General features: G+C 46.2%; 1 protein-coding gene across 1 annotated transcript in view; it reads right to left on the bottom strand.

The window, feature by feature from the left end:
- Nucleotides 1-343: 343 nt before the first annotated feature.
- Nucleotides 344-24,155, bottom strand: part of cul9 (cullin 9) — a 46,675-nt gene continuing 22,863 nt past the window's right edge. Inside the window, exons 13-46 of the mRNA XM_020622289.1 lie at nucleotides 23,431-23,644; nucleotides 21,803-21,951; nucleotides 21,101-21,189; nucleotides 20,917-21,022; nucleotides 20,604-20,831; nucleotides 19,989-20,079; nucleotides 19,521-19,692; nucleotides 19,337-19,442; nucleotides 18,033-18,128; nucleotides 17,776-17,951; nucleotides 17,327-17,460; nucleotides 17,002-17,187; nucleotides 16,614-16,643; nucleotides 15,132-15,268; nucleotides 14,816-14,998; nucleotides 13,240-13,397; nucleotides 12,928-13,126; nucleotides 11,116-11,287; nucleotides 8,940-9,085; nucleotides 8,248-8,374; nucleotides 7,957-8,162; nucleotides 6,968-7,233; nucleotides 6,298-6,415; nucleotides 5,797-6,045; nucleotides 5,576-5,716; nucleotides 4,874-5,038; nucleotides 3,914-4,077; nucleotides 3,729-3,822; nucleotides 3,549-3,623; nucleotides 2,759-2,869; nucleotides 2,557-2,674; nucleotides 2,343-2,476; nucleotides 2,165-2,256; nucleotides 344-1,809 (exon numbers count right to left, since the gene is read on the bottom strand). Of these exons, the coding sequence (XP_020477945.1) occupies nucleotides 1,578-1,809; nucleotides 2,165-2,256; nucleotides 2,343-2,476; nucleotides 2,557-2,674; nucleotides 2,759-2,869; nucleotides 3,549-3,623; nucleotides 3,729-3,822; nucleotides 3,914-4,077; nucleotides 4,874-5,038; nucleotides 5,576-5,716; nucleotides 5,797-6,045; nucleotides 6,298-6,415; nucleotides 6,968-7,233; nucleotides 7,957-8,162; nucleotides 8,248-8,374; nucleotides 8,940-9,085; nucleotides 11,116-11,287; nucleotides 12,928-13,126; nucleotides 13,240-13,397; nucleotides 14,816-14,998; nucleotides 15,132-15,268; nucleotides 16,614-16,643; nucleotides 17,002-17,187; nucleotides 17,327-17,460; nucleotides 17,776-17,951; nucleotides 18,033-18,128; nucleotides 19,337-19,442; nucleotides 19,521-19,692; nucleotides 19,989-20,079; nucleotides 20,604-20,831; nucleotides 20,917-21,022; nucleotides 21,101-21,189; nucleotides 21,803-21,951; nucleotides 23,431-23,644 (5,064 nt within the window). The 3' untranslated portion in view covers nucleotides 344-1,577. The remainder of the gene's footprint in view (nucleotides 1,810-2,164; nucleotides 2,257-2,342; nucleotides 2,477-2,556; nucleotides 2,675-2,758; nucleotides 2,870-3,548; nucleotides 3,624-3,728; nucleotides 3,823-3,913; nucleotides 4,078-4,873; nucleotides 5,039-5,575; nucleotides 5,717-5,796; nucleotides 6,046-6,297; nucleotides 6,416-6,967; nucleotides 7,234-7,956; nucleotides 8,163-8,247; nucleotides 8,375-8,939; nucleotides 9,086-11,115; nucleotides 11,288-12,927; nucleotides 13,127-13,239; nucleotides 13,398-14,815; nucleotides 14,999-15,131; nucleotides 15,269-16,613; nucleotides 16,644-17,001; nucleotides 17,188-17,326; nucleotides 17,461-17,775; nucleotides 17,952-18,032; nucleotides 18,129-19,336; nucleotides 19,443-19,520; nucleotides 19,693-19,988; nucleotides 20,080-20,603; nucleotides 20,832-20,916; nucleotides 21,023-21,100; nucleotides 21,190-21,802; nucleotides 21,952-23,430; nucleotides 23,645-24,155) is intronic.

Below are 24,155 nucleotides of genomic sequence, written 5' to 3'. Positions count from 1 at the left end.
GCTGATACTTTTACTTAACAATGTGAATGCAGGACCTTTACTTGTAACAGAGTGTACACTGTGCCACCTTTACTTGAGTAAAGGACCTGAGTACTTCTTCCACCTCTGCCTTTAGTAAAGGACAACCTGAAGTTAATGACTTAAGGGTTGTTTCAAGAGGCTCAGGGATCAAGTTTGAATCTTGTCTCATTAATAACAACCTTAAACATTAATTAAACCTCTGGATTCCCCACCAGGAAATTTCAGACAAACCCTTAAGTGTCTGAAACTATGGGATATTTAATGAAGACCTGATGTGAATCTGCAGTGTGTGTGCATGAAACCAGCAGCGGCCTGCGGCATAGCAGAAAAAGCTTTTATTTAGTTTGCTGGCTGAAGTCGCTCGACTCCAACAAAGTAACCAGAAAGAACATTATCAAACATCAACAATATGAATATAGGATTTGTCAAAATTACAGCAGCACAGGGAGCTGGAACATCAGACACCCCTGGATTCGTGCAGTCATCTTGACAACAAACAAAAGTAACAATGTCCTTTTTAAAGACAGAAAACAGAACAGGTGACAAAGTCTTTGCTTAGCAAATGATGCGACAGTCAGCCTATAATCAAATGATCGACCAGTTATTGCAATGATATTTGGAGGCTGATGTCAGACTTTACAGACACAACACACCAACAGTTTCCTCAGATGCATAGAAACATCCGACTGATGTAAAAAAAAACTTTTACTCAGAGTTAATCTACATCTGAAAGGTTACAGAAGAAGTGCTGCATTTTAAGTTTCTATTTTTCTTTACTCTCAAATGAAGGCAGCCTCCATTGTAAAAATAAGTTGAGGCAGAACATGTGATGAACAGAGAACAGAGTTTAAAATACATACAAAATGACAAATGAGAGGTGGACGAGCCGTCTCGCTTACGAACCCCTTTATTGGTCAAGAACGAATCCACAAAGCAGCAGCAGCAGAAACACAAACATTTTACTCTGTGAAAGACACTAAAACTAAACTAACAGACCTCCTCTGGAAAAGATCTTTCAAGTGACACCGAAACCACCGGATCCAGAACCAGGCCAGAGCTCAGGCGGGTCAGTGCGGAAGAGACGTCCGTCCACAACGAGAGGAAACTGTTCTGAGCTCAAAGTTACAATCGTGAAATCTCAGTTTCAATTTTAAGTCTGAATTCTGAAACTCAGTCAAATTCAAGAAGAAACAAAATCAAAGTGGGATTAAAGTGGTTTTAGACTTCTGAAACTGGTAGTAAACCAGTTCAGACAAGTGAGTGAAAAGTCAAAACAGACTCAGAATTTAACAATTAAACCCAGAACTTGTTTTCTTGAGCCTCGTCTTCCCTATTCTGACTCAAAACAACACAGAAGGTAAAATGCAGAAAGTGGACAAGCAAGTGCAGCCGTGTTTGGGGTGGGGGTGTTGCGGTGAAGGAGGACATCCCTTCTGATCGTCTCTCACCCTTCCAGATGATCTGCAGTAGCATCAGGGGTGGGGAACGAGCATGTCGGGGTTAGACTCGTCCTCTCTCTTCCCTCAGTGCTGGAGGTTTTTATTTTCGCACCCCACTCAGTCAAAGGGGTTGAAGTCCCTCTCCAGGTTCTCAGACTCATCATCATCGGAGAAGAAGTCATCCTCGTCGATGTCGTCCTCATCATAGTCCTCATGCCACTCAGGGACGTACTCCTCGTCGTACTCGTCGTCCTCGTCGTCCTCGTCCTCCGCCTCCTCGCCGCCCTCCTCACCTGTGTAGTTGTTGTTGTCCGAGTCTCTGGACAGGGACGCTCGGTCTGACTTGGACCTGAAAGACAGTTTTAATATTTTGTAAACAATTTATCAAGGGAATTATCTGCAGATTCACTGAAAGTGAAACTACTCACTCTGCAACAAAAGTCATTTTAAATCAAAAATGCAAAGAACTCTCTGGCTCCAACTTCTAAAATGTAAACACTCTTATTTACTTCGTCTTCTGTGACCATAAACCGAGTACACTAATTAGACGTTTGAACGTGTGAACTTGGACCGCGGGTAATATCAGTTACAGCTGCAATGCTCAGCTGATTGATCGATTAGTTGGTTGTCAGAAAATTAATCTGCAACTCTGATAATGGATTAGGGTCATTCTTCTGGCTCCTGGAGTTCGGAGTGGTGCTCACACTTTGTTGGCGTCAGTGTGGTTGGACAGGTTGGACGCCTGAGTCGACTCTGGCTCCTGGCTGCTCTTGGACTGGTAGCCCACCCTGAAGTCCTGGATCAGGCAGACACAGGAAACTCAGCGACACAGGAGTGAAGAAAGCACAGACACAGAGACTCAACCATTCAAACACTGGTCACCTGGGTGGAGTGCTGCAGGATGACCAGAAGGCGATCCTGGATGCGTCGGATCAGTTCCAGCCCAGTGTTCAGGTGTTCTGGTTTCAGCAGACGGACACAGGAGGCCAGGTCGGTGCACTGGAGCAGAGTCTCCTCTGCGAACACAGATCACACCGGTCAGACTAGTGCAAACTGGAGAAACTTGATTTGTAACAGTGTGAGCGTGATGTCTCACCCAGCAGGATCTGCAGGGCGTTGGTGTGCAGGTCGAGATCCTCCGCCTGCTGCTCCATCACATCCATCTTCTCTGTCTCCTGGTTGTAGTAGCTGTAGACGCAGGAGTAGGCCAGCACCTGCAGACAAACGAGCAGGGTCCACTAAACACATGTACACCATCCAAGAGTAGCAGAGGTCTCTCAGCAGTACCAGGTTCTGACCTTTCGAGCCTGAGCAAGGACTTTACAAGCGTCGATGACGAACGTCAGCGACTTCATCTGCAGAGCTTCATTAATGGATGACACCTTGTTTTCCAGGTTAATGGCAAAGTCCTGCAGGCGACACAGAGACTGTCAGTGGGACTCATCAGCACAAAGAACTCAAAGGTGATGTGCGGGCTGATATCTCTGCTGTGTTCAGAGCTTAACTGTAATTAACAGCAGGACACTGCCTTCCGCTACAAGACCCTGTCTACGCTACACTGGGTGTGCTCAGTTTCTTCATGACCTCTGACCCTCATTCCACGGATGGTTCACTAAACTGGCCCACTGGGCTCAGGGCCGGTGACTTGACGGGTCAGGGGCCCCTAGACCAGGAAAACTGTGAAGGGGCTGATAATCTTTCCACCGGAAAGTCAATCAACAACTAGAGAAGCCACCAAATGAGAAAAGACAGACACAAAACCACACACAAAAAAGCCAAGCTGAAATACTGTAGGTGCAAGACAAGTAAAATGGCTGAGAACAGACAAAACAACCACAAGAAGACAAAAACTGACTACAAATCACATGGCTGCTCAATCTGCAAGTCTTGTTCCTGGAGGCGTAGAGGGTGGGGCACGAAACGTTACTCCTTAACAGTTTTCCAGCCCTGCAGAGACCCTGATACCCCAACCATGGTCTGCAGCATCAGGTCAAGAGTCATTTCTATCCCCTAATATTAGTCTCAAGAGGTTTTCCAATCAGAACAGCACTTAACGCCATCTGTCCTGAGACATGGGTGGTGCTGTACCTTGGCCTGATGGTGGAAGGTGCATCTCTCATTATAATCCTGGAACTTCTTCTCCTGGCGTGCTGCTTTACTCACCTGGAGGAAAAACAACAGCTGCATGGCTGACTCAAAAACACACCAACACAGCTGGATTATTGTTACATGGATTGCATGTGATCACGTGATCGCGTGTGAGCAAACCATGGCGGAGCAGTTGTAGTAATCTTTGTGTGTTGGCTTCCAGGGTTTCAGACATCGCCAGCAGAAACCGTGGTTACACTTGGCACAGGTCATACTGTGGACAGAAGAACACAAACATCACCATCATCATTCTCCTCAGTGTGTACTGTGTGTGTGTGTGTGTGTGTGTGAGAGAGTGCACATACTGCAGGCAGCCTTCGTTCTTCTCGATCTGAGCCTGACAGCTCGGGCAGCGTTTGGAGATCAGCTTGGCGAGATGTTTGCTCTGGGCCTCCATGCTCATCCCTTCATAATAGCCCCCGTCATCCATCCACTGGGACATGTGGCTGCAGCTGGCTGGGTAGTGTGCCTGGAGAGGGGGCGCACAGGTACGAAGACAACTACAGGTTCAGGTCCAGGAAACACTTTTTCAAACAGAGAAGCTACATGCTGAAGATGTCGGTCTGCATGTGGTAAGGAACATAAATCCTCACACCAAAGCTTGATGCCTGGTGAAAGTGCTTAGTTTAGATGATAATGTGCATTTGAGACAAGTTATATAAGGGATATAACTTAAGGGGTCACTTAAATTTAAAAGTTCATGTTATACGTACAACCAAAAAAAGATTTTGTATTTCTATAAGTGGGGTCAAATTATGGAATAATTTAAGTGTGGACATGAAAAACAGTACTAGAACTGAGGAGTTTAAATATAAATATAAATGTATGTGTTATACAAGATATATGCAAGAATAAGAGATTTAATCAAGAATGCATGAAGGAAACACTCTGTTTTATCTATGTAGAGATACTGCTTGCAGCCAATGATGCATGAAATTTTGTATAAGATGATGTCATGGGGTAGGACTGGATAAGTCTGACTTCTTCCTACTCCATTCAAACATGTAATAGGTGTAAGCAAACTGATTTTGGATTAGCAGTGGTTGGATATGTGTAATTATGTGTGTGTTGTCATTTGTTCATTTGTTCTGTTCTGTTCTGCATGTTTGAAAGAATAAATCAATCAAATCAAATCAAGTTTACCCCAGAATTTATCCCAGGATAAAAACCAGGTTTTTACCTGCCGTAACCAAATTGACATGAATCGATTCTGGACTTTGTCAACAGCTTCGTGTAAGAAGTGTGTGTGCGAGGCGACCTCTGACCTCAGGGAAGTTGCAGCTGAAGCAGGATGACCAGCAGCACTTGGAGCAGGTTCCTATGCTGCCCATGTTCTCCTTGCAGAGGATCTGATCGCAGCCCTGAGGGTTGGTGCACCACGTCAGGTTGGAGCAGCACTCCACGTAGCCGCGGAGCAAGGCGCTCTCATACTGAGGAGGATGAGGACAGGGGTTAGCTCAAACCCACTTCTCTGAAAAACTGCATGCCTTCTTCTGTGTTAGAAACCCAACATGGAGGAACCAGACAGCAGCAGCGGTGGCGTCTGCTTTGCTTCAGATCTCACACTGAAATCATTGTTGCAGTAAACCTGAGCAGACGGTGACTGGTCTACTCTTCTCATTCCTTGTGTTAACTTGCGCTATCTGAACTCTTACCTTCACACTGTGGACTGATCGGTCACAGTGTGGCGCTCACACTAAACATGGAAACGTGCCCAGAGCCGAGCGGTCAGTTAATCAGGGGGACTCGGATCAAACTGGTTGTTAAACAGCAGCTTTGAAGACGAGCGGCATTTGACTTTTGATTAGCCAACTGGTTATTAATTGAGAAAATGATTCGTGATGAGATAATCATTAGTAGAAGCTCTGAGTCTATGAACAGCCTCCAGAGCAAAATGTTTCTGCTTCCTGTTTGTCGACACCCCCTGAAGTCAGGCTGTCATGGTGACAGAGGATGGAGGTGCTTACCTTGCCGATGGTGTCCTTGTCAGTGAGGATGTTGAGAAAGAACTGGGAGGTGGGCTGAGCTGGGCAGTCTGTGATCGGACAATGGCAGTTCATGATCAGGTTCTGCTCGATCCTCACTGTCAGGTAGTCCTGCCAACATGACTGTGACACCCACTGACAGTCAAACAGAGGTCACACAACACATCTCAACATGCTGAGCACAGCTTGGATGGATAACTGACCCTGCAGCAGTAGTGCATACAGCTGAGTGATGGGACCGGCTCTGAGGAGGCGGTCCGGGGTCCCAGACAAACCGGGCAGGTGGAGGTGGGGCTCGGTGGAGGCTGAGGGTTTCGGCACTTTAGCCCAGCGGCCATGATGAGGGCGTCGGGGTCATCGGCGTAGCGCTGCACTAGCAGGTCCACATTCCACTTGCAGTGAACCAGCAGGTGCTCAGCCCAGTCCAGGTCCAGACTCAGAGTCCCTGAAACCTGAGGGGACAGAGAGAGACGAGATTACCCTGACACTCATTGTGCGAACAAACAATAACTTTCAACAGAGGGGAAAAAAAAAACGTTTCAACACCCAGAAACAAAACATGGTCCCTGCACCTGAAAGCCACTGTGAGGAGCTCGACATTTGCTGTCCTGTGCCTGCCGGTCTGGTTCAGGAGCTGACCGAACTGGCTCACTTCTCTGTCAGACACTTGAATCTAAAAGATTTTATTGACAGAAGAGTCTGACCTGCTGGACGGTCCTCTGCATTAGCTGACGAACTTCCTCCTGTGTCATCGTCCGACCCATCGAGAACACAACTCCATCCAGGATGGCGTCCTCAAACAGCCGTGGGGCCGGCGCCAGACTGCAACACAGAGACAACCCCAGATATAAAGTACATGATACAGAGTTATGATCGAAGCCACACCGGGGCAGAGTTTAGGAGAAACAATTCAGTGTTGAAAACATCAAGTTGTTTTCTCCGTTACACTGTTGAACTGGACAACGTGCTGTTAATTCATTGTCTGGCAACACACACCAACTTGCACCAAACCACAAAAAGCATCCCAGAAGATTATTAGACACCTGTATTAAAGATTTCCATGTCATTTCATTTAAAAGTAGTTTATCACAAAACCACAACTTTGAGCACAATGTAAAAATGCAGAGTCTATAAAGTGCAATTCAACAGAATTTGTGGCACAGCCCTTTAAAACACCATAAAATAAAGAAACTGACTAAAAGAAGGAAGCACATGAGGATGACGATGGAACATGCTGCTCTGAGACACGTATTAACAAAGACTTTTTTGAATTAATTGAAGACAAACAGGAAACAGCTTCTTTTGCCTGTGTCTGAAACACTAAATGAACTTTAATAACCCCAGACAGACAGAGCCCTGTGTGTAAGGTCACACCTAATGTCGGCCCGGCTCTTGGTGGCACCGGCAACGGCATCCTTCCTGATCTCGGTCCGGCTGAAGGAGAACTGGGCCTGGCCTTTCTGTGGTGTGGACGGGTCCTCGGGGACAAACTCTACAATGTGTGGATTGTCTTCGTTGCGGCGGATGCAGCCTTTGCTGATGACGTGCATGATGCAGGAGAGCACGTCACTGTTACTGCAGCTGAAACGGCCGGTTCCCGGGGACCGAGACGCTTCCTGTTTCTGACACGAGTCCAGAACCTGAAGGAGACCAGAACAAACCGAGGATTTGGTGCCATGTGAGGAAAGACTGACAGGACTTTGAGCTTCCGTAATGCCAAAGAAATACTTATAGTGCATTATAGAGAAAACAATACGATTCTCCAGCTACAGTTCCCATGATGCTTTGAGGGCTGCAACATTGGTCAAACTCAGTCAGCAAAAGTGTACATATTTAGATTAAGCTAAATGAATTTGAAATGCCCGTGGCCTGCTCATTTTCAGCCATTTAAGGATTAATCTTGGGTACCTCTAGATTAGCTTGGCACCCCTCAACTCCAAATAATCTGTAATCATCTTAGAACAATAAACCCAAAGAGCCTCTTCGTAAAAATGAGAGGCTAGTTTGTGAATGCACACAGCTACTGTTGTGTTGCAAGCAGACAGTTGTAGATAAGTCAGAAAACAAGGAAAAGCATGCCATGAGCTCCTTAGACTTGATGAGGCTTTAAGGATCAATCCAATAGACTCATTAAAATTCCATCTTCCCTTTCATGGCTTTTAAATGAGAACTACTGACCGAGTGGTCAAATCAAATCCATTCAGAATTTCATTCACTGATTCATACTCTGCTACAGGCTGGTGGAAGGAACGGCACTATGAATATATAAGGCCCAATCTTCTGATCTCTCCACGTCAGTGAGGCTGTGGCCCCGTAAAGAAAAGTAGTGGGACTGCTCCTTTTGCGGCTCTGTGACCTCTGACCTTGAAGACCAGGTTGTCGATGTGCATCTCCTTCTCCTGCTTCATGATATGGACAATCAGACAGTAGACGTAGTTCCTCTTCCTTTCCAATGTGCCGGCCACGTCCTCGTCCACGTTCAGGTAAGTCTGTCTGGGCAGCAGCTGCACTGACAATGGTTCGCCATCCAGACTGTGAGACGCCACCTGCTGGTTTAATTGCAGCACACCTGCAAGCAGACAAAGACTGAGTCAAACAGGAGAAGGAGGAGGATGAGGATGAAGGACAGATGGTGTTGTGCGTGTGTATCTGACCCTCGCTAGGCTTGTTCGGCTGGCTGCAGATCAGCGGTCCTCTCTCGGTGATGAGCGGCATCAGAGCATGCAGCAGGACAGCAGGAGACAGACCGGTCACCTGTAGCAAAGCCTCAACTCGTACCTCCTGCAGGGGTGCACAAAGAGCTGACAGTCGGTGAACACGAGGGGGAGCTCAAACCCTAAAAAGACTGCAAATTCAATTCAGCGCCAAATCACACCAGAAGTCATCTCACTTTACAAAGTAAGGTCTAAACCTTTTATCACTATAAAAGAGGAACAACCCAAGAAATCCCCCTTCAGCAAGCACTTTGTGGAAAAACTCCTCTACAGTTCATTTTCCTGTGCGTTTTGTCCCCCGTCGTTTACATTGGAAGCACATGATGTAAAAAAAATAAAAAAAGCATTTCTATGAAATTTATTTAAGGACAGAGCAGTGGTTTTATATGTTTTAGTCGCTCTCACTTTCTACAATGTCTGACATAAGAGTCATGGCCTCCCATGTTTCCTGAGGAGAAAACCTGCCCCCCAATGCAGTGGTGTGACTCACTGCGGGGTTTTAATAGTTGCTGGAAAACAAAGAAGGTCTATGGCACCGAGCAATAAGCTGAACCAGGGTCTGGATTTAGGTCTTTGTCATGTCTCTTTAAATGATGGCAGTTTGTGTGTTTGTGTGTGTGTGTGTGTGTTACCTCGTGACTATTGAACTGCAGCAGGATGAACATCTGCAGTGTGGAGACATGCAGTGTCCAGCAGCCAAACTGCAGCTCAGCGTGACCGAGCCATGTCCATTGCAGCCGCCGAGGCTTCGAGTGACTCAGACCATACATGGACTGACCTGACAGAAACACTGAGTTAGTGCTAAGAACTGAAGTGCAAAACACTCCACCACCACAGAAGAAAAACAGGGTGTGAAGATCAGTACTCAGATTCCTCTGGTTCAGAAGAGAAATTAACAGTTTATGGCAGAGTTAAGCCTGGTTTATAACAGAAAAACCCGGTTGAAGCTTTACTTACCTGGTTTAAAAGAGAAATACCACTAGTTGAACCTTCAGCAGAGTATGGTTAATAACAGGTTTAAGCCCAGGTCTGGTTTAAGACCAAATTAAGCCTGGTTTATTGGAGAAATAAGATTGGTTTAAGATAGAGTTAAGCCTGTTTTCCAACAAGAAAAATAAGTAAGACTGGCTTAAGCCTTAGTTAAGCCTATTTTATCAGAGACAAAGGAACAGTTTAAACTAGTGCTGTCAACCGATTAATTTATTTTAATCGCATTATTTCCATGGTCAACAAAAGATTAATCGCACTTTTTTTATTTTATTTTTTTGCCGTTCTAAACAGTTGCAGAAAGTAAGCAAGTGAATTTACTCAAATATTGCACTTAGGCACAATTTTGAGTATATTCATTTTCTCTTACTTTGAGGTCACAATTTAGCAAATATTGTACTTTTTAAATCCACTACATTTATTGTACAACTTTACTCACTGGTTACTTTTCAGAACCATATTAATACAAAAAAATGCAGTACAATAATAAGACCTTATTGGTGGATAAGTCACGAGCTTGACAGTTTCCTGTGCTGCTGATATGCTTTTGTGGCGCTCTTCCCTTGCCATGATGACTTCCGGCGAGTGTTCCTGCCGTGGGTGTCTGACTGTGATCTTCGCAGCTGTGGGTGCCTAGCGGCGAGCGCTCCTGTCTACTCACCTGTCCGTCCTGGTCCTCCGACTCTCCTGGTTGCCGTTGTTCTGTGTGCTCACCTCCTCGTCTTGGTCTCCTCAGTCATCACTGCCCTACCCTGGTTATGACCTATACATATACTCAGTTACTTGGTTTGCGTTTTCAAATAAACCACCTTTTTTCCCCCACTAGTACCTGGGTCTGTATCTCGAGTCCTCCCTTTTGTTCTCCCTCACCTCCTGATGAGGGGACTCAACCGTGACAACGAGCTACCCAGCAGTAATTCTAATTAAAACTATCTTCCTGTTTACCAGCTGCAACATTAAATGTCATGTACACAATAATGCAACAGTAAGTACAATACAATAATATTGTACTTACTGGAATGTGAAATGTGCTACATAATGAGTGCTTTTACTTTTAGTACTTTGTTTTGATGCTAATAATTGACTTGACGTCTGTACTTTCACATAACATTTGGAATGCAGGACTTTTACTTGCAGCAGAGCATTCTTACATTGTTGTATTGCCATTTTTACTTTCTTCATCCACTGGTTCTAAATGCACCTCAAAGGGACCCCGAGGTAATTGTGATTACAGAGAAAGTCCAGTGGTCTCCGCTGAGCCGACTGCTTTTGTCTGTCCCAGCGCGTCCTCTGCTTTAGCTTTTTCGTTTTCATACACGTTGTGTATCTTGGTTAAAGCGGTGGCTCGTGAAGGCAGTTCATACGCGCCCTCTTTGGATGTGATGTGAGTTATTTTAATCCTCGTCCTCTACAGTGTTCATCGTGGTCTGCCTTTGGCAAGGTGGAGGATGGCCCTCTGCATCAGCTGTGTGCTTGGCCAGCAGGTGCTATTTGGGAATTGACGTACTCCGATGGTAACTCAGTTCACATCGACAGTAAATGCAAATAACTGTGGTCTTGTTGAGAGACCATCTGGCAGGGCTTTGAAGCTGAACTTGCCGCTCAAAACACCCTTTTCTTTATCGGTTTCTGCTGCTACATCGCTTCCCGATTTCCCAAACTATGGGGCGGGCCGAGGGTCATAATCCCAGAATGTCTGTTAGTCTCACGTCAAAAAAATTAGTGGCGTTAAAAGGAATTTGTGTTAACTTGTCGCATTAACTTTGACAGCCCTAGTTTAAACCCAAGTTAAGCCTGGATTAGAACTGAACTGGTACTGACTGTGGATGTAGAACTGGGTGAACTGGTTCAGGTAGGAGCAGGGTTCGGCTGCAAAATGTTTTGGCGGTTCGTCCAGAAAGCAGAACGAGGAGACAGCCCAGCAGCGTGGAGAGAGAACCAGGACCTGGACCTCCGCCTCCTCCTCTGACTCTGCCCACTCCTCCTCCATCATCTATGGCAACAAGAAAAGGACAAATTGTATGAAAACCACATATTCAAACAAAAAGTTGCACGCGAGAGCAGTCAAGTTTAGGATTACATTAGTTTTATGTACTAATTTTACTCATACCTGACAAAAATAAAATATTTATTCATGATTTTCCTTTAAAGCTACATTAAGTAAGGCTTAGCACAAATTCAGATAAATCAAGAAATGGTCTAGAAGTGTTTTCTCCCTGTTGTTCCAACCCCTCCCCCCACTATATCTTCAGGCCTTTTGTTTATTTATTTCCCTCTTTAACCACTATTGTTGAAAGCCACGCTACACATCTTCCACACCCTCGCTAGTAAAATGGTTTTTCAAACCACTACGGCTCATTTCAAAAATGGACCGTAGAGGGTCCCTGTGCAGGTCCAACCCAGGATGGGAGCGTACCTGTTAGACCCAAGAGGCGGCTCTGTGCAGCACAGGAAAAGGGTGACAATGAACGAGGCGAAGCCAGGGTTAGCATGGGTTTGGCATGTCAGAGATGGAGCACTAACTTGTCCAGTTAGCAGAAACCTGCACAGTTACCAGTCCATTTAGTCCATGTGTGTGAGAAGTTGTGTTAAACACAACTAGAAAAGTGGGGCGTTTGTTCAAAGCGAAACATGAAATATCTGATTATGTGTGTCAAGTATGTAACACTGAACATGATGCGATAGCGGCAGGAACATTAGTACTGTATCAAGATTACAGGGGAAAAACATTCCTCTGTATAATTTGCTTGTGCTACTGCAGATACATCTGCTACAAACTTTAGATGCACGTTGATGCATATTGCTAAAATTTAGACCTTTTTATTTGACACTGTCGCTGCAATGCCACTGAAAACTACAGGCTCTTTAATCCGACTGCCACAGCTGTCCCCGGCTGCCATGGCCTCACATGATGTAGTTTCAGAGTCAGTGCAGGAGGGGCAAAGGGGAGGGGATACTGCTGGAGTTGGTTTGGACTCACTTTGCCCTTAACAGTCAAAAGCTAGAGAGAGAAGTTAGTTAATTCCGGTTTTAAAGCAAAGAGATCAGTCTTCAGGTTAAAGTTCTTGCAAATACTGAACAGTGGAGGCAAAAAAAAAAAAAAAAAAAATTCCATTTTAATGTTGTGGAGAAGATTGTAGCTAAGCTGATAATGATGGCAATCACTTTTATTGGCCAAGTATGTTTCACACAAAGGAATTTGTCTCTGGTACAGAACCAAGGAGGCCATCTGTGGCGCCAACTCTCTCTCTCTCTCTCACACAACAATGGTGGCGTTAACTTGGCGTTCTTGCCCAAAGACACTTCGACAGGTGGACTGCAAGCACTGAGATCTGAACCTTCAACCTTCCGGTTGGGAGACAACTGCTCTACCCACCGCACCACTGGCAAGCAGCTTCAAATACCTGGGCGTCCACATCAGTGACGACCTCACTTGGACACTTAACACCACACAGCTGGCCAAGAAGTGAAATGCAGGACATCTAGGGTCAAAGGTTCAAGATTCAAAGTGTTTATTTGTCATATCCAGACTGAAACATTTGTCTGAAACCTTTTGTAGCAGCAGGCAGAGTCACACACCTGTTTGCTTTTAAACTCAGTGAGCTTGAGAGGGTTTTGTGGGTTTGCGCTGACCTGGTCATTCTCCTGCAGGCGTCGGTCCAGCTGCTGCAGGCGGTACAGGTGGAACTCCTGCTGCAGCTCAGCCGACTCGCTCAGGTTCTTCAACATCTGCTGAGGAAAGCGACTTGGGAAGCAGCTGCCAATCTGATCGATCACAGCGCTCTCCAGCCACACGTTCCCCTGAGCCAGCAGCCGGTCGCCCAGGTAGTACCTGAGGAGAGAGAGAACCAGTTATTTCACACGTTCCAGCACTCATGGACTCATGCTGCTGTGTTAGACAGTCAGGCTTTCTGTTATCACTCTGGTATCTCACAGTGCTCTGACCTGTAAAAGTGTTCAAAAGTGTTGGCAAGCTCCAGGCCCGACAGAAAGAGCATCGGCTCCAGAAACTGCTGCAGTCGCTCCAGAGTCTCCACACTGCCGGACGCCGTTCCGCTGGCCTGGATCATCTGATCGATGTACTGAGCAAAACGCTCACTCACCTGCACACACCATCATCACACTGTACACATCAACTAAACCCTGAGTATAACCTGGGCCAAAACCTGGGCTATAAGTAAAACAGCAGTTTCCAGTGCATTTTGATAAGAATGTACTGTGATGGGGGGGTGCTCCGGGAGTACGGGGTCCAGGGCCCTTTGCTAAGGGCTGTCCGGTCCCTGTACGACTGGAGCAGGAGCTTGGTTTGCATCGCCGGCAGTAAGTCAGACTTGTTTCCAGTGCATGTTGGACTCCAGCAGGGCTGCCCTTTGTCACCGGTTCTGTTCATTATTTTTATGGACAGAATTTCTAGGTGCAGCCAGGGGCCGGAGGGAGTCCGGTTTGGGGACCACAGGATCTCGTCTCTGCTTTTTGCAGATGACGTTGTCCTGTTGGCCCCATCAAACCAGGACCTCCAGCGTGCACTGGGGCGGTTTGCAGCGGAAGGATGGAACGGGAGAGTGACAGGCGGATCGGTGCAGCTTCTGCAGTAATGCGGTCAATGTACTGGTCCGTCATGGTGAAGAAGGAGCTGAGCTGCAAAGCGAAGCTCTCGATTTACTGGTCAATCTACATTCTGACTCTCACCTATGGTCATGAGCTTTGGGTCATGACCGAAAGGGCAAGATCCTGGATACAGGCGGCCAAAATGAGCTTTCTCCACAGGGTGGCCGGGCGCACCCTTAGAGATAGGGTGAGGAGCTCGGTCACCTGGGAGGAGCTCAGAGTAGAACCGCTGCTCCTCCACATCGAGAGGAGCCAGCTGAGGTGGCTCGGGCATCTGTTTCGGATGCCTCCTGGGCGCCTTCCTAGGGAGGTGTTCCGGGCATGTCCCACCGGGAGGAGGCCCCGGGGAAGACCCAGGACACGCTGGAGGGACTATGTCTCTCAGCTGGCCTGGGAACGCCTCGGTATCCCCCCGGAGGAGCTGGAGGGAAGTCTGGGCATCTTTGCTTAGACTGCTGCCCCCACGACCCGGTTCCGGATAAGCGGAGGAAAATGGATGGATGGAGCTGTGATGTCATCCTATCAATTAGGAGCTTTTATAATCCAGTGTTAAACCTGAGTTATCAGCATATCTCTGAGGACAGAGAGCTGAACTAAGACAAGGTTAAGTCGGAGTTAAACCAGAATTAACTTCTGAGAATGGAAAGTTGGTCAAACCCATGTTAAACCTGGTTCCTGATCTAAGCATGGTTTAAGCCTGAGGAAAATCTGGGTTATAACAGAATTAAGATTAGTGGGATCTATTTCTAGGCAGGATTTATGTGCTTGGCCCTAGGGTTAAAAAAAAAATCCAGAAATCTGGATTTAGCCAGGTTTTATTCTGTTGTAAATCTGACCTTACTGTACATGCATGGCTCTAAGGATTAAGAGCCAGGTTAAATCAGAGTTAATCATGCTGTTGAGCAAAACCTACATGCATGGCCCTGAGGATGGACAGCTGCAGCAGTGCAGCAGAGAAGCCGTGTCGAAGGGCGAGGACAAAGGCGGTCTGCTGTCCGAATAGCTCCTCCATGGCCTTCTTCAGCTGCAGGTACAGAGCCCGGTAACGCTCCACGAAGTCCGGCAGACTGCAACTCGAGTCCAGAAACTTTTTCACCTGAGGGGGGAGGGGTCATTGATGAACACCATATTTTAAGAAAACAATTTTCACCAAAAACATCCGAGGCAAATATGAGGATACATCAGAGACATTGAATTTACACTCCAGTTTTAAAGTGACTGTGGCCTACCTGGCGCTGTACCACTCCCTGCCAACAGAGGGCAATGCCTGCTATGCTGCTGCTGCTCTTCACTTTGGGCTTGGCTGAGGAAGAGGAGGAGGAGGAAGAGGCTGCAGCGGTGTCTCTGTTTTTGCCCTCTTTACCATCTGAAGACAAATTTAAAAAGGTAAATTTTCTGAATAAAGATCATGACTGACAAGCGTGTTCAGAGAAACAAAACAAATGAAAACAGCAGCCAAAAACAAAGATAAAGCCGTGCGTCTGTTCTGTCCTTCTTTTCCATCTGAAAAGAAACCACATAAGTGTCATGGGCTGCAATGAGAACAGAACATCTGCAGTAAAAGTAAGCTCAGTCCAAACAGAAAGAAAAAAGATGGAGTGTAGACATGTCCTGATGACTTCAGATTTGGCTGTCTGAAGCCGAATGTTTCAGTCAGTTCAGATGAGGAGGAGAAAGTGTCGCCCCCTGCTGGAGGTTTAAGTCAAAAACCATTTATAAGATTACATGTTATTAATGGAATGTAATCTGCAATGTTTAATCCTGTCAAATGTTTTTCCCCCAGTGACAAATTTATTTTCATACACAATGTGAAAATACAAGTTGAACCTTTATGAACAAATAGAATGTTTTACAACCTTTTAGACTGTCTCTTTAATAATTAGGTAGAATTAGCTTTATTTTATTGTCGTAACATTGTGACAGGTACAACGAAATTTTGTTTGGAGCCGAGGGCCTCAGGCCACTGCGTACATACACGCCGCCATCACAGGCAACTTAGGGGGTTCAGTGTCTCGCCCAAGGACACTTTGACATGTGGACTGCAGGTACTGAGGTTCAAACCTTCAACCTTCCGTTTGGGAGACGACTGCTCTACCCACCGCACTGTCGCCCCAGGTACGAAGCTATCGGCAACAGAACACTGAATTAGTTTGCAAGGCTGTTCAACCTATTACAAATGGTAACTGCTGATAAATGCCACTGTTTCTTACAAACAACAGATCTTAATTGACTGGAACTATTTAAAGCTACATAAGTCACATGACCTGCTTCCATTTTTGACCCCTTAATGTCGCAGCTCTTCTATGTTAGTGTTCCATTTTGTCTCAAACATACGCATCCTGTTGCCACAAATACTCACTACAGACCAAAATGTGGATTCATCCGCCAATGAAAATAGTCCAAAACAAATCACTTTCCTCTTCTTTGTTTGAGAAAAAAAAAGTTTTAGCTTTTTTTCTATTAAACGCATATTTGTGAGCTGCTTTTAAATATTTATATATTCAGTATTGGAACAATGTTCACATTCAGATTTTTAGAAGCCTTCTTGTCAACAGAGAATGACTGGCCAGACTTTAGTAGTTCAGGGTAAAACAGCAGGGGGCGACGTGATGACTTCCTGTCCTCGTTTGGGCATATGAAATGCCCCAGAGCAAAGTGTAAAACAAACAAAAAATGCAGCACATCGGCCTCAAAGTTCAGCTGTTACTTACTCCTTGGCTCTTTGCTCCTGTTGAGACCTTCTGGAAACAAAATAAAATCTTTCAACACAGGGAAACTGAAATTTGATCCTCAATAAAGTTCACATTTCATCAAATGGGTACTGATATTTTAGAGGTGCTGGTAGGATGGACTGTGAAATGTTTGGGCAGAGCCAGGCTAGAAGTTTCCACCTCTGTCCAGTCTTTATGCTAAGCTAAGCTATCAAGCTGCTGCACCTAGCATCCTATTTTCTGTCTCAGAAACTGAGACAAAGAGATTTCACCACTTTCTTTCTGTAGTTTGGGCCTTCAGTCCAACCAATGATAATGACATATTTCACTAAACAAAACTCCAGGAATAAACTAAATGACCATTTGTTTGACATGGTTTCAGATTTACTTGATTTGACAGGTGGTTTCAACTCCTCGCTATCCGGCCGGCTTGTGTCCACGTGGACCAGGAGGTGTGTGAGATGTCTCACTCTGGAGTTGAAGATAGCCGCCCGGCTCTTACAACGGCGGGCCAACTCGCTGTTATCCAGATACTCACTGAGCAGCCAAGACAGAGGACTGGCCACTGAGGATTCTGGGTAGATAGAGAGGTGAAAGTGTGAGCTGTACTGCAACCTTTGTGAGGACAAAATAAGTTTTAAACCATCATAATGAGGACATTTCTGCTCTGTATGGACATTTCACACAAAAATACAAAGCGAGTGTGTGTGTACCAGACAGTGTGATGCTGTGGACAATGGGAGTGATCAGAGCCTCCCAGCAGGTTCGACCAAGAGCTTCAGCTGCCTCGGCGTCCGGAAGGAAACGATCTGCAAACATCTGCTCGTGTCTCAGAGCGCTGTTCAGCCTGAACACACACACACACACACACAGTTTACAGAAGATTTCAAAATCAGAGGTCTTCACAGGTCAATAGCATCTGGGTCAGGCCAAGTCAGGCTGGTTTGGCCGCCGTCAGATCTGGCCTCCATGTTTCAGACTTAATTTAGGTTTTGTCATCTAAAGTTCTGGACCTGCAAAAATGTCTAATACCACAGTACTGTTACTAGTTATAAGACTAGTAGGCAAGTTCTATTCAGTGGGCAGCAGTAACAGTAGTACTCCTACCAACTGAACTGCAGTAACACCAGCAGTATAAACACTATAACTATAGTCTTCATACTTGTTGAAGAGCTGCAGCAGCTGCGTCCTGTCCTCCATCACCTCCTGACACCAGGTGTGGGCCTTGGTGCTATAGAACAGGTAGGTCCGACAGCACAGCTGCTCCTTAAACACCGGCCAGAAGGTCGGCTTCGGACCCAGAACCTCGAACCCATGGACCCGAGTGTCAATACCACCCTGTTACAGAGGCAGAAGGGGGTCAGGGGCTCTGACAGGATGACCTTCACCTGATACAAACAGCTGGGGTCAGGGTCTCACTTGCTGGCATCTCTTGATCCTGATCTGGATGATGGACCAAAACCTGGTCATGTTCTCCAGCAGAACCACACGACTGGCCGATGGCGTCACGTTCACCTGCACAGACAAACGCACCATCGCCTTAAATATCCTGTACAACCCTGTGGGACTGTTGAAAAGGAAAATATAACAGAGAACATCATGTAACTATAAATATGAAAGTGAAGTCTGTGCCCTAACGACACCAGTGGTGGGCGTCTGAGTTGGCAACTCATTCGAGTTGTACTCAAGTGCCACATAAACACACTTCCAACTTAATAAGGATAATCACCTTTATTGGCCAAGTATGTTACACACAAGGAATTTGTTTCCGGTACAGAACCGAGGCAGCCATTTGCGGCGCCGACTCAACCAATGGCTCTAACAATCGAGGGCAACGAGGGGGGTTCAGTGTCTTGCCCAAGGACACTTCAACATGTGGACTACAGGCACAGAGATTCGAACCTTCAACCTTCCAGTTGGGAGACGACTGCTCTACCCACTGCACTGTCGCCTCCCCCACTTGATGTGCAACTCGTACGTGAATGACTCCAGACTTGTGAACACTTTCAGCATCTCTCTAAGAGGAAAGTTTTGGTTTTACAACCCTTTGTAGTCCTTTAACATCACAATGCACACCTGCCAGCTACAGAATGTCTGCTGAACAGAAAAGCTCCAGTAAAGAAGGTAAAAAAAACATAAAAGACAGCAGGTCGACCACATTCATCCTGAAAACCACCCCAGAGGTCAGTGCTGCAGACACCCTGTAAGCTAGCTATGTTAGCTTGGCATTAGCACAAAGTCATGTTGATGTCAGTGCTGGTGCTGTAATGTCAGGTGTGGCTTGTGTTGGCCTCCTCTGCATCTTTGTAAGGTTCAGGGTGACATGCCTCGAGTAGGCATCCATATTTACCTGCAGTTCACAGAACTCTGCAAAATAAACGTTAGGTTCTGTGGTGGCTCAGAGGGGCACAGCAGCACCAGTGAACCTTTTGTATTATTCAAGTGACAGATCGGACATCTGAGAGCTGCAGGGTCTGAGTTGTAGGTAGCATCTGTTCTACTTAAAAATACGTCAAAACAGTTTTGTTTCTTCAAGTTTCAATTCAGCCTCCATGTTTACAGGGTATTTGTGAACATCTCAGAAACACCCTCTCCAGAAGTCTGCAGGAAGTCCACATGAGGCACTTGTGGACTTGAATTGTAGATTTGGAGATAAGTCCAGGCGCTTGGCTTCTTTCTACACAAACCAAGCATGCCTCCATCAGGATAGGGGGGACGCTCACCGTGTTGAGCTCAGTGTTGATGTTGGTGGGGTCGTCTCCCCCCAGAACCAGGATCCGGGCTGGCATGTAGCTTGAGTCCTCGCTGGCCACCAGGATGGCCAGTTGTCTGTCAGGAGCACAGCAGAGGGTGATGAGTCACCCGTCACACTCTCAGTAACAGTGTCAGCACTGTGAACAGCGTTACCTGATCACCACGCCTTTGTGCATGTAGATGTTGATGAAGTGCGAGCCCGTGCAGCCGTTGGACTCCCAGTAGGTTTTGGGGTTCTTGTCTGTCAGTTTGTTTGCTCGATGGTGATTGGACGAAACCTCCACCTTCTCCCAGCACTTGTCCTCCTTCAGCTCCACACTGGAACCTGAACACAACTCCAGTTACACCAGTAGGGATGATTTACAAATACAGAGTGCTGGATGTAATGATTAAGATTTGCATTTGTGTTGATGTTTGGATAGTCTGCATTAATAAATGTAGTTTTTTTTTATTCTGCCATCTTATTTGCATTAGTTATTATCAGTGTTAGCGTTGTGCAGATAGTAATTAGCGAGGAGATAAATCTGGTGCAAATTTATTTCTATTTACATCCTTCACTTGCAAAGTTCTCATTAAGTCATGTCATTCAAACAGAAAACACTACATGTACTTTGAACAGACCCTGGCAGAGATTCCTGAGGAACACATCAAAAAAGGGGATGTTGATTGGTTGATGGCTGCGGCGATGCTCCTCGATCTGACCCAACACCATCTGACAGGAAACAGGAAGTCATCCAAGTAAGACCTCACTGAAAGCACCGTTTGTTGTGTGGCCAGAGTGCAACGGTCTTCACAAGTCATTTCAGAGTTTCTTCATCACTTCAGACTGATATGGCTTTACCTTAAACGTGCATTAACTCATTGTCTGATAACCCCAGTGGCAGTGGGACAGAACGTGGTGTCTCTCAGCTACCTCCATGGCTGTTTGACATGACTACTGAAGCGTCCTGTCCCATTGTCACTGGGGTTTTCAGGCAATGTGGAAAATCTTAGTTAAAAATTCTCTTTACCCCGAAAGTCTATGGATAAAACTACAAATGTCTCTGAACAGGTTCCACTGTGCAGCAGTAATTTCACTTTCTTTCACTGAACATGATGGTTAAAAATATCTACTGAACAAATATTAGAGATTAGAAGCTTTGGTGGGTCTCCAAGTCTCCACTGGTTTCCACTTGGATGACCTGGTTTCAGGGTGCTGGCACCGTCTAACACCCCCCGTCCCTGTCAGTGGTTTACCTGGATGCACCCTGCCAGCACACTGGTGGTCATCTTCTTGTAGAGGCTGGCGTATTTCTCACAGTCGGTTATGAGGTCTCGGAGCTCAGTGACCAGCAGGAGGTTGGTGCTGTGTTTGTCCAACGCTTTTACCAGAGCCTCTTTGGTCCCCAGACGACACATCACCACCGCATAATCTTTGTTCAGGGATGCCAAGCGGTACAGAAAGCGGATGAACAGCTGGACCACCTGTAGGACCAGTCACAGAAGGATAATGTACATCAGCAGGTGGGTATGTTTGTTTCCTCTTGGCCTGGGAGATGTGTGTGCTGACCTCTCTGTCGTTGATGAAAGCTGTCATGGAGGACAGGCAGGGCTCGATGCTCTCGTGCCATGGCAGCACATCCTCCTGGTAGTTATCCAGGAACTTGTTCAGGATCCTGCAGGAACAGACAGCCAGTTAGAACAGCTCCACAATATCATGTGGTCGGGGGAGTAGGGTCATAGGCTATCAGTACCTCAGGATGGAGAGCTGGACGGCCCGGTCTGCTCGGTGCTGCTCCATCAGACGGACCAGATCCTGGTACGTGTCACGACTGTGAGTCACCTGAACAATCAAGCATTGGTATTCAACCACTGAATACAGGCAGGCACCTGCCCTGTCCATTCACCTGTTTAGTTTTCAGTGAGAGCAGCGGGTCAGAGTTTGGATCATCTCACTTTTTCTGCTGTAGAAATGCAGCAACTGTAACCACAGCTTTGAGCCAGAGCACGTCACTGTGAGGCCATCTCTCTTAAAACAAAATTTTTCATCATAGTTCATACAGAACTGGTTTAGTGGTTTCAGCACTAAAGATTTTACTACAGGCCCCATATTCTCTTTTTATGCCAAACATAATAATATAGCATAATATCCTTGTTTGTGGCTCAGTAACTTTGATTCCTTAACCTGTATACTCATTCTGACTTTCTGGGTGGAAACGTCGTTTTTCTTTTCAAACAAGAGGTGTGACTGGAATCTAAAAGATATAAGAACAAACCTCTTTATTGTGGATACATTATTGAAAAGGGCTGTGCACAACAGTAGGGGAGTCTGGTCAGCAGTTCTTCCTACAGCAGCTCCACAAGGTCGCATGCCATGTTGGGTATGTTAATGAAAAGATCAAGCGCGCGCGCGTGTGTGTGTGTGTGTGTGTGTGTGCGTGGGGGCGCACGCGCACCTGACTGCGTTCCTCCTCCAGTTGTGAGGCGTCATCACACAGCAGCTGCTCCAGAGTCTGGATCACCTCCTTAGTGGCCGTCAGCTCCTTCAGACTCACTACCAACATCTGTAACTCTGTGTCCCTAAAGTCCAGCTGCTCACGACACTCTGCGGGAGGAGGTGTACACAAACAACATGACAAGTGGATGAAACACAGCAGCTGTACACACTGAGCTACAGCCTTTATTCACTGCCCCTGCAGATCAGATATAAACACACAGTGAAACATGGGCAGTGGCAGAACAAGCTTCAGTGTTTAGACAAACTGCATCCATTTCTAAATTATCAGACGATCACTGCTCAGTGTCACTACTAACATCTCGTTACTTTGCTTAACAATCAGACATTACTTGAGGATGGGTGAATTCTGTCTGACAAAGATACTATAAAATTGTTCAGAATATGAAAAATAATCATATGTAGTGAAACAGGGTGCTTTCACTTTCACACAGAGCTTCACAGCACATGCTGTTAACCATCTCTTCAACAGGGTAGGGACACAGTGTAGCTAACTGGTTACAGCTGTGTCACATGTAGGGCTGAAACAACTAATCGATTAGAAAAGCAGGTGCTTCTTCTTCTCTCGGCTGTTCCCATTAGGGGTCACCACAGCGAATCATCTGTTTCCACCTAACTCTATCCTCAGCATCCTCTACTCTCACCCCAGTTAACTTCATGTCCTCTTTTAGCACATCCATATATCTCCTCTTTGGCCTTCCTCTTGACCTCTTGCCTGGCAGCTCCATCTCCAACATCCTTCTACCAATATAACCACTATCCCTCCTCTGCACATGTCCAAACCATCTCAATCTGGCCTCTCTGACCTTGTCCCCAAAACAGCCGACCTGAGCTGTCCCTCTGATGTGCTCATTCCTAATCCTGTCCATCCTGGTCACTCCTAAAGAGAACCTCAACATCCTCATCTCTGCTACCTCCATCTCTGCCTCTTGTCTTTTCCTCACTGCTACAGTCTCTAACCCATACAGCATAGCTGGTCTCACTACTGTCTTGTACACCTTTCCTTGGATTCTTGCTGACACTCTTCTGTCACACAACACTCCTGACACCTTTCTCCACCCACTCCAACCCGCCTGCACTCGCCTCTTCACCGTGCTAATGAATATAATTGTCAATTAGATAGGTCGATTTATGTAACTGTGCGAGGCAGTGCAGGGCGACTACATCACTGACTTGAATCCAAACCATAGACTATATACCATGGAAGATGTGACAGCTCCCAAAAGTGAAGTCACCATGACTTCCAGATCACAGTTTGTTGTGTGAGATTGTCTGCGGATGTTATCGTTCAATGTTTGTCCAAGCATTGAGGCACTGTATATGGAGTTAGAAGCAAACATATGGAAACTGGCCCCATCCCACAATAGTGAGGAATCCTTTAAAACAATTCTGGGATCTGGATGATGATCTGAATCAGCAACAGAATCTAATGGACTGTTCTGTGTGCCATAATCTTCCAAACCCATTCATTACTTTTTGAGTTATGCTGCAAACAAACACAGGTTAACAGTAGTATAATAGGTAATATCAGGTAGTTGCAGCCTGGTCAGGTGGTTTCCTGTGTCGCACCTTTGCTCTCCAGCTTGTGCACCATGGAGATATGGTTGAGGGCAACGATGGCCAGCATGGTCTCAGTTCTGGACAGCGTCAAACACTTTTTGAGGATAGCGGTGACGTCGCAGGCCACCAGCTGCTCTGCCAGGCTCTTGTGGTTGGAGATAAGCATGATGATGACCGCCAGGCCGTTACGCACCGACAGTGTGCAGCTGCACAGAAGATCAATACACAGGAATCAGAGCAGAAAAACCTGAACCTAGGACGGTCACTTATCCATTATAAACACACTAAAGGTCAAGAGTTTCAGGTCACCTCCATGTTTCCAGTTATGAGTGTAGTCCAACAGGTAGACACACCCATGTTGTTCTTTCTACAACTGAAATGGGACAGACAGCACTGAAGGTGAAGAAGGTCCCACAGATGTGTTGCACCTGTAGGTTGCTTTGCTTTCACTGTTGATCTGGAAAGCTTGGACACTGTGCTGTTGTTCCACCGTTTGTCCTGCCCTCCTCCACACTCTGGAGGTGCTTGTGGCTCCTTCCCCTGCTACAGGGTGAAAACCTGAGAAGCTCTGACTTCCTGTGTTCATGGCCTTTTTCCAAGTGATGTTTCAGAGGGTGCAGTGACACAGTATTGTCCAACACTGCCTCTGTACAGTCAGAATCTGTTGTTGTGGGTCACCAGCCACAGTTGGGACAGTGTAGAAATAGTTTGCATCAGTTGTCAAGGCTTCAATT

Source organism: Monopterus albus, unplaced genomic scaffold (assembly GCF_001952655.1).
Source record: "Monopterus albus unplaced genomic scaffold, M_albus_1.0 scaffold277.1, whole genome shotgun sequence".
In the NCBI taxonomy this organism is placed as follows: domain Eukaryota; kingdom Metazoa; phylum Chordata; class Actinopteri; order Synbranchiformes; family Synbranchidae; genus Monopterus; species Monopterus albus.
The sequence above is the reverse complement of the archived record's forward strand: the minus strand, read 5'-3'. Positions and strand labels throughout refer to the sequence as shown.